At 41.2% G+C, this 17,519-nt stretch overlaps 1 protein-coding gene across 3 annotated transcripts in view; it reads right to left on the bottom strand.

The window, feature by feature from the left end:
- Positions 1-6,389: 6,389 nt before the first annotated feature.
- RASGRP3 (RAS guanyl releasing protein 3) overlaps positions 6,390-17,519 on the bottom strand; it is a 59,482-nt gene continuing 48,352 nt past the window's right edge. For 2 of the 3 annotated variants that reach the window (XM_032684211.1, XM_032684210.1), the window contains exons 12-17: positions 15,518-15,633; positions 14,596-14,743; positions 11,072-11,108; positions 8,471-8,596; positions 7,631-7,995; positions 6,391-7,123 (exon numbers count right to left, since the gene is read on the bottom strand). In XM_032684211.1, the coding sequence (XP_032540102.1) occupies positions 7,115-7,123; positions 7,631-7,995; positions 8,471-8,596; positions 11,072-11,108; positions 14,596-14,743; positions 15,518-15,633 (801 nt within the window). In that variant the 3' untranslated portion in view covers positions 6,391-7,114. Of the gene's footprint in view, positions 7,124-7,630; positions 7,996-8,470; positions 8,597-11,071; positions 11,109-14,595; positions 14,744-15,517; positions 15,634-17,519 lie in introns of all 3 variants that reach the window. The other variant, XM_032684212.1, reaches the window with a different exon arrangement.

Consider the following 17,519-nt stretch of genomic DNA (forward strand, 5'->3'; position numbering starts at 1 on the left):
CAGCATGCTCCAAGAAGGTATCTTCCTTGTGGAAGAGTAATACCTTGTGAGCATTAGCTGGTGACTAGCTGAATTCATGCAAAAAGAATTAGTGGGCTTTTTTAACAATTAAGATTCCTACAGCTGGGTCAGTCCTGGACTGGTAAATGCAGAAAGACTAACAGAGTTAAAGAGCCTTCTGCTGGAAATGTAGTATCTTCAAGGTGACAACTTCTGCTTTTCTTCACGCTTCTCACTGCAAATAGGCTGGTGTTTTCTGTCAATGCATTAGAGTGCTGTAAGCTTGTTCCTAGCAAGAGGGAACCCTGGAGACTCTTCAGAGAGCCCCTAGTAGAGTTGCATCAGCACCTTCAGAGATTTTTCTGTGCCAGAGCTGCCAGTTCCTCTGCAAGGCTATGGCTGTTGCTGCAGTGAACAGTCTCACCTTTGCACATTGTGACATGATACTGGGGTGAGAGCATAGAGCTTCCCCTTCCTCATTCTAGATAGCTTTTTTTCTCATCAAAATATGTTACTTCTCCTCCCTCTTCCAGGACTTAGGGTAAACCGAATCCCACTTTATGCTATTTGAGGGGGAAAGTTAAAAAAATAATAAAAATCAGAAGGCGGCAAAACATGAGGCTTTACTTTTCCAATAGGAAAGAAAACACTTTGCTTCTGCCAGCTGTTGTTGTTTTTCCTTACTCTATTGTTTCCTCCTAGTGTGCTGTGACTTCTTTGTTCCCCAGAGAAAACAAGCTTTGTATATGTGGAGAGAGCAGCTTTGATTAATGAAAGAAAACAGTCACTGCTTTGTTACTGCCTGTATGATACTCTGATATTTACTGTTTTCCAAACATGATTCCTGCTACACTAGAAGAAATCTCTTAAATAGAAGCTGGAAGAGGAGAGATGGGTTGCAGAGATTATTAGGCTGTGGTGGATTGGATATACAAGCTTGATTTCATTGTGCATCATGATCAAAAGCAGAACTCCAGCAGATAAAGAAGGCAGTTAAGTAAACAATCATTTATACAGGGGGAACAGTGTTCGTCCTTTTAGTGTTCTGTTCTTGCCACTCTTCTTCTACAAGCTGTAGGCATCTTGTTCTGTTTCTTCTATCTGCCATTTTTCTTTAGCAGTTTTTGTTTCCTAAAGGCTTCACTTGCATTGCCCTTCCATTGCCACTATTATCACCTTCTCTCAAACATTGTCACTGTATAGTGACATAACTATTGGGAGCAGGGGATACACTTGCTTCCCACGTCAGGTGTACTAGTATGGGACCTAGAATACCATGATCCATATTCACTGTGGTCACAGTTGGGTTTTCCTTGCAGGTCTAAGGAATAGATAAGAATTTATTCCTTACTATGTGCACAGCAGTACCTCAACAAGGGAAAGTGGATCAAGTTGAGCTTGCATCATACATCACTTACCCCAGAAAGCCTTTTGGCCTGTAGCTGTTCCCTGAGTAGTTTTATCTTTAGTTGGCTGGTAATATGTAGCTTGATGAGATTCCTCTACTTCCCTAGCCAATGCCCTGAAGTGTGCAGCTCCATGATGATGTGCCGTGATGGCTGATGGCTCCACAGAGGCTCCTCAAGATACTGCTTAGATTTCTCAGCCAGAGCATATGGGTAACCTGCCTTAACACTCTTTCTGTCTCCATTAAACTGTTTGCATCTGAATTGATGAAACTGGCAAGTGCCCTAACCAACCTCTGGCTTAATTAGAACTTAAATGCTTATCAGTCAAGTATCTAAGATAGGATTGGAAAGAAGGGAAGCGAGATTCATGTCAGTAGATAATTATGAGAAGTGGTTGGAGCTTGAAAAGTCCTGTGGCATAATAGTAATCCCTGTAAGAGGTTATGCACCTAGGAAATGAAAATTAAACTGCTGAAGTGGGAAGAGTGGAGTGGGGAGTAAGAGGATTCTCACTGAGACCTGATGACTCTTTGAGGTGTCCAAAAGGCTCATGTCAGTTCTTAGGTTACTAGAAGTTAATTCAACTCCCCATTAGGTTAACAAAGACCAGCAAACAAGCACTCTGAAATACCTGCTCACTGCACATGATTTATTCTTAGTTCTGCCATATTTAGGACTCCAGTAGAGAGTCCAGCTGTTGCTGCTAAAGACTGTCAAACTTGTGATTCTGCTTCCTCTCTGACCTTCTGATTTCCCTGGACAACAGGAATGCTACAGAAGTATCCATATATTTTTAAGGTATTAGGCTTGATTTAGCACTCCCAAACAAGCTGGCTCATGCTAAACTCCAAGTTTGCTTTATCAGCCTCCTAGCATGCCCTTAGGTTAGAGTCAGACCAGTGTTGTGACTGCAGAGTAGTACACCGAGGTGTTTCCCCTGTGTAGGCTCAAAAATACTCATGTGCTTGCTTGGTTCAGGTTATGCCTTTTCAAAGGGACACAAACTGAAAAAGCAAGTGCTATTACCAACTGTAAATATTGCCTTCTCCCCTCTTTGGCCGAAAATGTCACACCTCTAATGGCTTAACAAACAAGGCTAGAAGGGGAAAAAAATATTTTTCCTTTGTGTTTACTTTGTGCTTTTTACAGCTCTGAGTGCTGTCAGTGTCACTGTTTCCCCTTTATTGTCCAGTAATTTCCCCTCTTGTTCACGTGGGTCTTTCCCACAAGAGAGGAGAGAAAAACAAGTACAAAAAGTAGGAAAACACTATTGTAAAACCAAAGAAAGAGGGAGTCTGCCTGTACTGTGGGCAGGTGGAAGGTCATAACTTTTTCACACGTGAAGCAGAGATGAAGATGATAAGGACTCTTTAAACTTTCCGGCATTAGCTCAACTCATGGAAAAAGCAGACTTTTTGGCAAAATTTCATACTGCTCCAGCGGTAGCCTTTTGCTGATGGCTTTTCTGTCTCCTAGGACCAGATTGTCAGCAGCTGTAAACAGCACTTTAAAGTTCAGCACACAAATTTTCCAATGAATTTAACCTGTTGGCTTCAATGCTTAGTTTGGATCAGTGCTGAGAACTCAAAAACTTTTTCCAAAGTCACATCCATTTCTGCAGTGACCTTGGGTGGGCCAGCTCTTTTGTCAAGACTCTCTGGAGAAGTACTTGGAGCTATTTTTGGTGCTGTATGGAGGCCCATCAGTTAGCAGGCTGATGCTGAATGAAGCAAACTTTGATTAGATTTTTTTTTTTTTGGCTATAATGATCATGAAACACCAAACCCTTGTTTGTCTCCTCCAAATTTGCATTTGGATCTCCTTTCTTCCTTTCTTCCTTCCCCCCTCTGCTTGGTCTCCATCAGGATCCCCTTAGATTCTTAGTGTCACATAGACAGGGAGAGATCTCAATGTGCTTTTCCCTGCATTCACCCACCATCTGTTCAGGTTTTTTGTTTGTTTTGTTGGGGGTTTTTGTTGGTTTTTTTTCCCCCACCTGTGTCCAGGATCCTTCACATGCAGCTATTTCCAATACAGATGCCTAAAGCTTCTGGAACTAGAGTCCAAGGCTGCAAGGTCCTGTGGCTGCTCAGGCTATCTCAGCCAAAGGTTTCCAGGCTTCCCATGAGGAAGACCTTGGGGCTGCATAGGGCATGCTTTCACTTTTGCTTCCACAGAGGAGTCCCTGAACAACAGTCCACAGAGGTGACGGGCTGTTTAATTTCGGAAAATTTTAGGCAACTAAACTTGCTCTGCAGCTCAGCTTATCTTCTGTACTGAAAGGAAAATGGCTCACCTTTCCCAGATGGGGAAAATCCATGTTTCAGACTACTTCTGGTCAACAAACTTATTCTTCCCCTCTCGCCCAAGACTTCAGCTGCCTGAGAAAGGTGCCTCTGAGGAGATGGCTTCTGTCTAGGAAGATGTTTCTTTGTAAAGCTGGGTTCATTCTTTTAAAGCCTAAAAGCTGGATAAGACTGAGAGAGGGGTGGGGGCTGCAGGGGGCAGAGAAGGGTGAGACTGTGGAGATCCAGAACAGAGGAGAGAGCTGCAGTTCAAACCTGACTTTGCATTTCACTCAGAGGGAGCCAGGTGTCCCTGTGACTCTTTGAGAAGCACTCAGGGCTGCTCTATAAAGTTGGAAGCAAAGCTGAAACTCCCTTGTGTGCAACGTGAGCTTTTGCAGAAGTTTTACACAAGCACAGAAAGTCCTAGTGTGTTTGGGCCAAACAGCCAAATAATCTCTTACAGGGTCTATCCAAGCACTTGCATTTTTCACCTACTCTTATTGTTTGTATTCTTTGGCATTTGCAGATCAACCTGTAAGTAAAGTTTGACATAGTCTTCCTTCTTTCCACTGTGTGGTGTTGTTTGATGTTTGTTTGTTTTATTTTTAAACAACCCCTCTGTTGCTCCTCATGTTTCTTAAAAGATCCTGAGACAGGAGAGAATGGATGAGGTGGAAATATCCGGCGTAATTTGAGATTGTATTTGACTTTAGCTACTTCATTAATCCAGCACTCTTGTCATTATGATGGACTTTCTACTGGACAAACTTGAGGAATTGCTCTACTTCTAGCACACAGGATTTCACTGAGACCAGCAGAGGCAGGGACTCTGATGGCTGATGCTTTCTGAAGGCGCTGAACAAGAAACTCTTTGTTCCTTTGCCTAAACTGGGGACCTAAGCTTGTTTTTGTGAAGAAAAGTCTTTGCCATGTTCAGAAAAAGATGCCAACTTGAAATAAGAAGAGAAAAAGATTTTTTAATTTTATGTATTCAGTCCTCCTCACAGGTAAAAGCACATCTAATATCAACTTCTTAAAATATTTGCTCATGCCCTGTCAGCTCTCCCTACTCAGGTGCTTGCTGTGGAACTGGGAGATCAGCATTCTGCTGCAAACAGCCTGTGAATGCTTTTTTAATAAGTTATTACATTGTCTATGATGAATCTATTCCTTTTTGGGCAGCGCGGGTGGTGTGTGTGAACAAAAAGCTGTATTTCTGCCTTGTGTCTTTCTTGTTTTCCAATGGCCATGAACACTTACTGTCAGCAACACACTCTGTGTTCCCCTTCTTTAAATGCCGGAAGGGTTTCCAGCAGGAGCAGGTGCTTGAAATTCAGGATGAATTTCTTCATGAACAGGGTTGTTAAGCATTGGAATTGATGGAGTCACCATCCCTGGAAGTGTTGAAGAAGGGACTGGATGTGGCACTTAGTGCTATGGTCTAGTTTGTAGGGTGGTGATTGGTCAAAGATTGGATTCGATGATCTTAGAGGTCTTTTGCAACCTAAATGATTCTGTGATTCTCCTTGGAAGCTGCCATATTTTGCTTTAGAAGGATTAACTGTATGAGCCCGCAGTCTATGCTTGATCTGCAACTGCTGCTGAGGAAAGTGCCTAACTGACTGAAGCTACTAGGCTTGCAAGAGATTTATTGGTTAAATCAATAAGTTAAGAGCTACAACTAACTTCTAAAAGCCTGCAAGATACGGGCTGAGGTCTACAGGCTAAACACTGGTCAAAACTACGTGATGTTAAGAATGAAGTTGCACATGAACATTTCATTTATAAAGCATTAAGAGGCTTATCTCAGCAGATCCATCAACAGCCTGGATCATAACCAAATTTCTCTATTCAAATTCTCTACCACATAATTTTCATTGTGTGCAAGCCGTGCCCTGTAACGGTAGCTGTGTGGTCAGCCAGTTGTGACCTGTCACCTGACCTATGTCAGGAAATAAAGACCATATTTTTGCTGATGCTTGTTCTTTACCCAGAGCAGTAAGAGTGAAGCATGCTTCTGGCCTTCATCCTACTTTGGAAATCGGTGCTCCTGCAGCGCTTATTTCTCTTGAGTTTAAAACAATCAAAGCGTGTTATTTTTTTACATCTTTTTTCCTCCCCACCATTGTTACTGGTTGTGTTGGAAAACAAATGAAACCTGCAGGATTCAAGATGCAAACCTGAGCAGGCATCATGTAGTCCCAGTGCAGTTTAGTCAAATTACCACAGAGGAGTGCAGCTGTCAGATTTGGTTAGGGAAGTCTATGAAATTACTCTCTTGTTTTGAAAGCTTATAACTTGATGAGAGTATAATAACTTAAATTTTGTAAGACGTTTTATAACTGAGTGGCTTTAGTCAGAGCGTGTGCTCCCTACCCCTCCGCCCTGTGGGAAGATAGGGTAAGAAGACTAACACACGTGTGCCAATATGGAACGTATCTTTCAGGGTTGATTTTGGGCTGGTTTATTTTGGTTTTCTCTCTTTTTCCAAATGAAGGCTGTGCTCCTTCAATAACTTAATGCTTCTGCAAAAGGCAACTTCAAACCTGCTTCCTGGACCATTATAGATTCAGATGCTAGATCCTACATTAGCGAACTGCTAATTTGGAGGTTGCTCTTCAGTACATTTAGTCTTAACATGTACAGGTTGCTAACCAGAGAAAACTATCACATACACATATATACACACACACTTAAAACTAAAGTGTTTATTGCATGCTAATGTTACCATAACCAGTGCTGGCAAGATGACCCCTCTCTATTGCAATGTAACCAGACAAACACATAGTGTCTTGGAATTCCTTCAGCCTCAGCCACGTGCTGCCTATTTGAAGGATCCCCAGTCTGGCAACTGATATCACTATGCTGAACACAAATGCATTCACTGTAACAACATAAACAGGGCCAAATTTCAAAACCCCAGGTGCGCAAAGAATTTCAGTATAGAGGACTTTGTGAAAGGTTTTCATTTGAGATTTAATCAACATACACCTACTTCTTTCCTTAAATTATCATTGCAAGCCTCTGGAAAGGAGTGTTATTGAACAAACTTAGATGCTTGGCTTCTGTCCTCACCATTGTTGTTGCTGGCTGACATACCGAAATGATGCAGTACACTTAAAGGGGGCCAAATATATCCTCACTGGCGTGTAGAGGAAGTTTCCACAGAAGTCATACAAAAGAAAACACTGAGCGCAGAGATCCATTCTGCTGTGTCTGTGCAGTGTTCATCCAAATGGTTTACTCGTGAGAAAATAAATAGTGCTCTATAACACCTTTCAGCTAAGAAAACAGGCAATGGTTGGATTTAAAAGTACGAGGTATAGGAACACTTTCCACATGTGGTCTGTGACAGTCCACCAATGCTTGCTGTATTACAGTTGTCATCTTCAGTTTTCTGTGCCTCAGGGTGAGCAATCAGCTATCCTGTAAGCAAAAGGAAATAGGCATTTGCATGCTGGCAGAAGAGGTCAATAAAAACCTGAGGCTATGGAATTATAAACTTTATGGGTGACAACAACAGAAATCAGATTAATATGCTGCCCTATCCTAGACCCCTATATTTATCAGAATGGTAATTGTTGTGAATCTAACATGAACCCCAGAACTGTGCATTGCAACGGTACAACAGTACAGAATTTGGCAACATATCCACCAGGCTATTTTAATGATTTTCAAAATGAAAAGTACTCAACTCCTAAAAAGCACATGCTGACACCAAAAACCAAGCTCCCACTTACAGTGTTACAGTAAATGTGCACTGCAGTGAAGAAAACAGGTAACTGTGGATGATTCAGCATTCTTCTGACAGCAACTTATGCAAGAAGCAATGACAAATTTGAACGAAAAAGCATCCTGAAATCTATAAAATAACCTTATGAGACTTCAGACTGTAGCAGATTTTAAACTGTCTTGGCTTCTTCTGGAACTCACCTCAGATTCTTGTCTTTCTGGCAGGGTTTCTATTCCATTGTGATCCTGTACATGTTGTGGGGCCTCGGCTTCTAGCTCTACATCAGCCTGTGTGCTGGGCTTTTCGTTCTCCCACTTCGCAAAGCCTTTGTTCTTCTCAGCTTTTCCATGGAATTTGGACTTCATTTTGGGGAAAGTATGGGAACCTGAGTCGTTCCAGCCTGGCTCATGCCAGAGTGGTTCTGTCTGTGTTGCTTGGCTGGTGGTCACCCTCTGCAGCCGCACTGAGATTTTTCGTGAAGAGCCAGTGACTAGAGTTATAGCTCTGCCATCAAGGTCCTGGTGTTCTGCAGCAACACTGGGAAATTCAAATACTTCATCTTGGACTGAAAGAGAGGGTGGAATCCTTTATTTGAAATATTCTGCTTCAAGATCTTTACAAAAGGGTAGCTCAAGCATGGGGCAGGGAGGTAACTATAGTAAGCAGTAGTGTAATTAGCAATATACATATGCTGCTTGGAAACTGTTTCTGGCCTTGTGTGAACATTTTTTTTTTTTTTTCTCTTACCATCTGTATGCTCAGGGGTAAGGCAACACTAGAATTGTACCCTATGTCTCCTTGATCCTAAGTGACAAATAATGAGAAGTGCAATTTAATTTCTTTTCAGCTGGGACAGGGGTGCCATTATGGAGGATAGGGATGCTGTAATCTAAGCACTACACACAAGCCATAGTGCAGTGGAAAGTACATGTGCTACTCTGGGTGTTGATACAAAGGAAAAATTAAAAATGGCAGCAAGGACACTGACCGTTAGAGGGGATTCCACAAATGGTTTAAAATACTAGCAAAATTGGCCTCACCTGGAGGCAGAGATGGACTGCTAGGCAGAGAGCCGTGGTTACTGCCTACTGAGGTTCCTCTGGAAAATTTCCTGCATGCCAGCACAAGCAGGTCTCTGCATTGCTTATGACAGTTGGCGCCACAATCTGTAAACAAAGGAATTGTCAAGTCACCAAATGGAAAGCCATAACTATCTGGTAATCCCCTAGGGCTATTAGCAGACAGATACCAGAAGATACTTTGAAGGAACAAGTACTTTGCCAGAAGGTGTGAAGGGAGCTACAGAAATGGATCCTTTGGTGTGAAGGGCATTACAAAAAAAATGGATCATTTTCATGACAGCCATTAATAGAAAAATGGCAGCAGAAAGGAGGAGGGGGGATGATATTTTAATCAGAAATTAGTCTCAGGAAAGAAATGTGGAGTCACTGGTATGATCATGTGTATGCCATGCATAAAACTTCTGCTCTGCTACATGAATCTCCAAAAAAGGGTGGGTTTATTTGGTTGTTTTTTATTTGATCCAGCAGGCCCATTATAATAAACATGCTTGATCAGAAGACACTCGAGTGTCCATACCCCGAGCCTCTGGAAGGACACCTGGAGGTCAGTGTAGACCACTGTAGGTTAAAACTAGTCTAAGTAGATCAGTAAGCAACATTAGCACAGAATAAGCTCTCTGGATACATATCATCCACCCGGATTAAAATGGCTGAGTGCCTGCACACCTAGCTTCTACTGGGATTTGCATCACTAGAGATACACTCATCACTAGGTACAATTATCTGAAACGTGATGGCAGTATGGATCTCATCTGCAAGAAATGGCCAAAGGGTGGAGGATGTGCCCAAAACACAGGCTCTCTCTCCTTTTTGTCCCTTTCTGTTGTTTGAAAATTTCCATCTTCCTTGTTTCTCTGTTGCTCCTCCATAGGCCAGTTTTGTTCTCAGTGAGCCATTGCCAAAGTACTGTGCTCTTCTATAAGACCCATTTTGCTCAGGGTAGCAGCTCTAGCATGATGGGTGAGAGTTCTGGTTTCAGCCATCACCTTGTTCATATGACTAATACAGCAGTGTCTGTCCAACTGTGATTTTCTCTGTCCTAAAGGTAACACTCCCTTTGCCCTCCCGCCTAGATACAACAAAAATCTTTCTTGATGTGGAGGACCTCTTTTGTCATTTGCAGACCACACAGTCAAGCTTTATCTCATTACCCACAGTGCTGGGGTAAGCAGCAGACCTGAACAGATGAACTCCCTCTCCCTGCTGTGTCAGAGCACAGTGTCACAGGTTCAAACAGAAGACAACAGTTCTGTGCTCAAAGGCCAAAAGTGTCCCTAATGGCTGCCACACTCCAGTGCTGCATATGGAACAGCTGGCAGCTGCTGCAACAAAGGACAGGCACCCCTTATACTTGACTACTTTAAGATCTGAGTGAGCAGCTCAGCTCTCTTACTTTCATGCTCCATTGCCTATAATTTTGACTGTACAGAACCACTTTTGCTCACTCTCCACTGGGCTGTTGTTACAGGCAGTGATGCAGGACGAGCTCAGCTTTCAGATCTCAAGCTGAGTTTACAGGTTGCTGTGAAAAAACCTTATCTTCCTTCCCTCATCCTACTAGTAAAACTACATAGTGCAACCAGCCCTTTTGAAGCTATGCAGATGACAGTGATCAGGAATAGCTGAATTACTTATGTTGATTTAGCCACTGACATTTCTCCTACCCCTGTCTCTGAAAGAGAGTTTCGTGGATGGAAAGAGAGACAGGAACACAGTGTATCTTAAAAACCAATACTGCAAATTCTTAATCCTTCTTGAAGTAGGACTAAGGGAAAAGAGTACGTACAAATATAACTATGAAGCCCCAATGTGAATGTCCCCCTCAATGTAATTGAGATGCAGCTACAACAGCGCCCTTCAGCCAGAGCTGGGCTGTATGAGAAATAAATAGTTCCAGGATTTTAAGGCCAATGAGGACCACTAAAGTGTCCTTTTTGATCTGACCTTCTCAATATGGTGTGAGTATTGCATAAGAAATACAACGTGAAGGTAATGGAGAGGGACGTAAGAGCTCTAGGAATTTTTTTTAAGTTGCATGTCTGGAGAAAATTCTGTGTTGAGATCTGCTGGGCAGTCTAGGAATTAAATATTTCTCTGTTTCTAGCTCAGTCACTAGGGTGAGGCCAGTTAGACTTCATTACAAGCATGTGAATGTACATGAGAAACACTGTTGCTAGCAGGCTTTTCCCTGACCTGTATCTCAGGGGATATATTTCAGGATGTCTCGGTGTTAGAAGAGAACACTCTTTTTCCAAGTGTTTTCTAAGTTTTCCAAGATGCAGAGTCTTTATTGGTAGAAAGTGACACCTCATAGAGTCAGTGGCTGCTTTGGCTCTTTAGCTCACAGAACCTGTGTGTTCCTACTCAGTGCTATTTTCTCTAATGCAGTAAGAACATACACTTCATAGTGTACCAGCAGTGACTGTTCATGGACAATACCAAGTGTAGATACAAGATTTGGTTGACCATATGTCATTTTATGTAATGGTATGGTTGAATGACTTGTGCTAAAACCCACCACCTATAGCTTGAAAAAAAATCCATGTAATATTTATTTACCTTTGCATTTGTAGCCTTGTTTGATTATACCCCAGAGCTGCAAAGGAAGACAAAAGAACGTCAAGGAATCAGAAAAGAAAGCTGGAAGGAAAACAAGGTCACAATGAGGAAGTACCAATGGCTACAAAAGCACAAACAGGATACAACTGCTCTTAACACCCTTCCTGTTAGGCAGACCTCCCCCTCTAATTGTGATAAGACTTGTGTGGCTTCTCCCTTACTTCTGCTACTTACTAGTAGTAATGGGACTACCAGGGGAGGAGAGACACAGACGACATTTGCTTCCTGGAATGGATGAAAAATTACCATCATATCAAGCTTAGTGAAACCAGTAGAGCACATTCTGTTTCTAGGCTCACTTAATGTTATATGCAGGAGAATTGGCAGAGTACATCCATTCTCTAGATACATAAATGATCTATGACATTCAAACACAGCAGACAAAAATGCCACTGGGGATAAAAATTAGGTTCTTAGCTCCCATACTGGTTCCCAGCACACCTAGCCATAACAATCTAATTTCCCCACCTGACTTTTCCCATTAAAAAAAACCTCACATTAGTTGAAGAATGAAACAGGCAGAAAAGCCGCTAAATTCCATCTTTGCCTCCCCTCAGAAGCTGTATTGACACACATAACAACCAAATGCTGAACTTCTGAGGGCCAGTGTGTGTGGTCCCACTTTTGGGAAGCTTTCACTGCAACATGAGCAGGATTGCTTGGAAGTATGAAAATTCCCTAGCAAATTGTTTTCTATACACTCAGAAATGCTGTATCTATAGCCATGGCATTATAAAAACAAGCATTTTCACTCTGAGAGGCAGAGAGAGGAAAGGGCAATTTTTCTGACTCTAGCATTAAAGGAAAAAAAACTGGGGACCGTAGTGTTTATTTTTCCTGAACTCATTCAAAACATTAGTAAGGAGGGTGAGCACATCCTGGCAGCTGAAACTGCATGTGGTTCCTCAACAGATTTATAAGAATCCATGCACAGAGAGCAGGGCCTGAATATAGTCATTAAAGAAAGGTTCAAGAAGAAGAGCTGGAGAACATTCAGAATACAAAGGAAAGAGTAAAATAAACAGAACGGAGAGATTCTGGGGGAAAAAACATCCCATACACTGCCCGAAAGAATTTGCAAGGAAAAATGAGGTCCTGAGGAAAGCAAAAATAGATTAGACAAAGTGGAAGGATGGTGAACAAAAGAACAGAAAGGACAACAGTGGAAAGGGTCCACAGAAAGACTGCTGCTTGTTCTTCTCCTGCTAATACACAGTGAATGCAGTTGCTGTGGTCAGGCAGTGAGAGTGGAGTACCCCAGTCCTTCTTGAAAGAGCAGCAATGACCTATTTTCCCAGGTCCCTTTTACAGGATCACTGTAAAAGATGTAGATTGTTATTTATTAATTTAAGCTCTAATCTGTTCCCACCAAAGAGATTTTTCCTCACCTTCTTAGCTCTGTACCTTCCTCCTACTCAAATTTGGCATCACTCTTGTGGTTACACACCACAATGAAAGCTTAGCTGAAGTGTCATGTCATGAATTGTGACCTAAAGTTTTGAATCTGTCTAATGCAGCTCCGCTGCAAAGCTGACTTGAGCCAGCTCCAAGGTAAGAGGATATGTGCAAATTCAGATCATAAAGCTTAGGGGGATGGCTGGTCACCTACCCTGCCATGTGGTGCAACTCAAGCTGTGGGACGGAACTGAGACTGGCCATGGGCATATCAGTTTTGTGCTGCTTAATGGCATTAGGTTTAACTTGACCTTTAAAGTTCATATCATTTTAATAATTGTGTGCATTGTGCTGTCATGTCAATTCATCCTACAGCACAGTCAGCGCAGATTATTTTGACTGTGAATCAGTGCATCAGCTTGAAATTAGGTTTCCACCTGCAGATGAGCAGCACTGAAATGCACAACAAATACGCAGCAGATTTTTAGTCGGTTCCTGTCCTGTCAGTCCAACTCATCCACAGAACAATGCCAATGACTTCAGTGAGTTGACAGGAAAAATGACCTTATTTCCATTTCCTGTACAACCCCTTACTCATTGGTATTCTTGCACTGGGTGTAATCAGGGAGACGTGAAAAATCCAACAATGGCCAATTAGCAAACTGATGCAGGAGAAAAATATCTGGTGGAAAGGATGTTACAGGGCAGTCCTCAGACCTTGCTTTGTTATGGAAGCCTTCCAAACATGAACACAATGACGTGTTCCCAAGGCTGCAGGCAGCCTGACACTATAGGCTCTGGCCAGTGACTGGTCCTGCCCCTTTGGTCTGCTGGAGCTGTCAGCTCCAGAGCCCACCACCACACTCCTGAATCAGCACTGGCCATGTCACCTCCAAAGCTTTGGCAGCTATAGCAGAAATATGTGGAATTCCCTCTTGCCCATGGCCTTGATCAGTGGCACCATTTGCGACAGAGACCACGAGAATCTGGACAAGACTAACATGTTGCAAAAGAAGCGAGTGGAAGATTGGAGCATGGACAAGAGCAGGAACACCAGAACCGGTCTGAAAGGATGCACATTTCTGCACTTATCAATGCTATTGCTGTTACTTTCAAACATGAAGAAATATTGCCTAGTGGAAAAGTTCATGGAATAAAGCTGGAGATTTTGCAACTGATAGCAGAGACAGATCCGTTCTGGAAAGCAGGGACATGGTCTGAGTTCACACCCTGTTATGCGAGCTACATGTAAGCAGAGGACAGGGCCCTCTGCCCTTATTGCTTTAGCTGAGAAAAATGTGGACATTTGATTTCAGGTGAATGTGTCCATTAAAGTAACTTTTTTATCATAGAGGTTCCTTTTTCTTTACTATACTTGGTTTGAAGCGGAAAACTCAGAGGAGGTTTACAAGCAACACAAATGTCCACAAAACCAATAATTTCCCAGCTATGTAAAGAACAGTCTAATAAGTGGCATCTGGTAAGTTATGGCTGAGAGGAAAAGCAAATTATAAAGACCCCAAAAAAATAAATTTAAAAAATTCTTATTGTATACAACTGTTGGAAGCACTTTTTGATTTCTTTACCAATTAGATCTGTTAATTCAATAGAGAAAAAATTAGGGCTGTTACAGCCATTTGGAGAATTATGAACATAGCTATGTTGCCATGTGCAATTTCCTGAGAAAGAGTGGCTTTTGCCTCATCTACATCCTCTGTTCCAGACATCCATTTTCCCTTGAGCTTGTTTACAAAGGAAATCAAGCCAAATTAAAGAACTTAAGATAAACCAAGTAAAGCCATTCATATAGTCTCTAATATCCTTTAACTAATGTAATTTTATTTCCCCCACCCCTGCAACAGAAATTCTTGCAAATGCCAGTATTCAGAAACAACTAAATCAAAACTGGATAGCACAGCTAAAACATGAGTATGTGTTTTGTGCTTCTAAATGACATGAGATATTATTTGGCCAAGGGACTTTAGCAATATGTGGAGCCAGTTTCACCCCATCTACATTAAAGGATAAAAATTGTTTTTAATATATACTATTATTAAAAAAATACTTACAAATCCTGCACAGTGCTCACAGAAAGTTGGTTTAAGATAGGTCATTTCCTGAAAGTTATGAATAAACCCTGGTCCCATTTTACACTGGAACTGTGATTTAGCTCTCAGAAAGTAAGCCATCATTTCTTCTTTGCTTATAAGACCATCTCTGTTAGGGAAATAAAAAGTAGAGTAGATCTGTCACTGCTCAGTGCACTGGACATTTCAGAACTTTCTCATTGCAGAAAGCATGCACCACACAAAGTACATTCTTTGAAAGAGCTGCAACAGTCCTGGCAGGAAAACATCATTAGAGCCTTTGTGGTTCTTATCTTTTTTTAACAACAAACACTGAACTTACAGCTCAGACCTTGTTTTCTCACCTGTTCATGGTATCAGAGCACAGGCCAGGCTATTAAATGAAGGATTTTGACTTACTGCTCACACAGACCAAGAGGTTATGCCTCTGACCAGGAGCCTTCACAGCCAGACATTCTGGACAACAAGAATTATCAAGCCCAATTGCCTAGGAAATATATATTATATGTAACTCCTAGAATATTTATTACCCCCTCTCTGCTACATACACTCATGTTCCTGTACACAAGTTATTTGTTTCATCAGTCTGATACCTGGTCTGGATACAGAATTTTCACTGTAATTTAGCAGTACTCTAGGGTTTTGACCCAGTCCCAGCAGGAATTCTTCATTAAGCTACTACATACATTATTTTTAAAGTATCAGGTACAGTGGGACTCCAACCAGGATGGACTGAAAGAACTGACTACAGGATAAGAATTTAAATGATAAGAGAATTCAGCCTTTAGTGATCTTGTCAGACACAAGAAACTTGGGAGACACTGTTTCTTAAATATTTGATTTCCATGAGTTTTTAAATTGAGGAAAAAAAACCAAACCACCATAAATAGATCTCCAAACTTACTGGTCTTTGTCCAGAACACAGAAAGAGTCCAAAAAGGGGAAGTTGGCAGCTATACTTTCAAAGTCCTCCTGAGAAATATAACCATCGTGGTCGTGATCATAGTTCCTAAAGACGGACTGGGAAAAGAAAAAAAAAGGTTGTTGTACTAATATCTAGCCTATCCTGAATCTATAACAGCTTCTTCAACCATGTAATTTCATGGCTCTGATGCACCCATATTTATTGGACTCTTGGGGAAAAAGTGGCTAATTTTTAAAGAAAACTTGACCTCAGTATTTATCTAGTGATGGTCCTCCACAGCTCTTCACACATAATTGTTCTTGCTTTATTTTTCTTCTTTATTGGAAATGTCACTAAAGTATACTTTTTAATCACAAAAAAAAAAAAAAAAAAAAAGAAAGAAAGAAAACAACACCAACACAACAACAGCTTTCCCATGAGTATTGCAGATCGTTTTGACTTCACTACTAGTTGGTCATCTCTACTGTGTCACAGTACTCTTTCAATCTGATTTGTTTACTAATCCTTTGACCTCCAGATAACAAGCACTTTGGATCTAACAACCATTCCCTTCCATCAACCCACTCCAGTTCATCACTAAGTAAAAACAGACCCAGGATCAAATTTAAAAGGTCACATAAAGTGATGGAAACCTTCTTTAGCTGCTGAAGAATTACTACATTCTGTCTTACTGTTTGCAGAGATGTGCAAGGGGTGTTAAAGCTACAGTGGTGTGATGCTAATGAGAAAAACATGAGTGTCAAAGTCAACATGACTATTTGAAAGTGAAGTACAAACTCTCTCATTAGATTAAAATTTGGTTGTCAAAAACACTAAATTAATTTACTGAGACCTCTGAAAGGTGTTTGCATTATCCTTATTTTAACAAGAACCCAATTAAACCAATTTCTAAGTATCTATCAAAAGACCTGTAACCGATGACTGGTAGACCTCAAAAATGCATCACTAAGAAGGAGCCAAAGCTACCCGAGTAGCATTCAACACTTTTTGTAATAAAAACAATGTCTTAAAGCACAACTCAAAGCAGCTAGTAAACAGCAAAAATTGGCAAAACGAAAACAGCTGTACAGAGTGGTGTGAGCCCTTTAGTAAGCAGTACCCATAAAAGCCCCAGACCATGTTTTAAGCCTGTCAAACTCAAGATCATATATCCTGAACCAGGCCAAAATTGTGAAATGGGGTACCACATTTTCCCCAACCATAGGAACAAGCACAACCCCCCACTCAGCCATTCTGGAAAGGTTAAGGGGTTGTGATAGACTTCTTATTTAAACAAGCTATCAAAGAGAGGTTTGAATGTGGACTGATTTTTATCAACACATATGGCACTGAAAAAAGCAATACAGGAACAGCATGTGCATTTCTGGCATCCCACATTAAAAGAAAAATTAAACTTTTTAAAAAAAAGATCATGTACAGAAAGCAAACTACAAGACATATTTGAAATCTGAGTGAGAGAACTAAGACTTTGTTTAAGTTATGTTAACAACATAACCCCAATTAATGATCTGTAACACAGACAAGGTCAGAATTTAATACTTCCTCTCAGACTTAGTTATTAATTCATAAAAAGCAGAAGGAAATCTTGTTTCATTATCTACAACACATTCCTGATACGTCTACGTGCTGCTCACATCACTAAAAGTCCCTTACACACCAACACAGCAGCACTCATTCTCTCCAAAGGATTCTGGTAGTGTTTGGTTTTGTTTGCATTAGCTAACACAACACATCACCTTCCAAACTGAATCTGGAAGATCCCAGATAGAATTCTGCAAGAACTCACGTCCACATTTTTAAAGTAACTCCAAGACAATGCTATCTTTATCATATGTAATATGCATCATCATCATTTGGGCTCCAGACAGTCAAATAACAGCATGTCAAAAATCAGAACTAGGGTTTCTGGAAAATTTCTCTGTACCTATTAATGTGTGAGACCTTGTTTCTGAATAGTTTTGTTTCCAGTAGTCTGTTATGA

The sequence above is a fragment of the Chiroxiphia lanceolata genome, chromosome 3, assembly GCF_009829145.1.
Source record: "Chiroxiphia lanceolata isolate bChiLan1 chromosome 3, bChiLan1.pri, whole genome shotgun sequence".
NCBI lineage: Eukaryota > Metazoa > Chordata > Aves > Passeriformes > Pipridae > Chiroxiphia > Chiroxiphia lanceolata.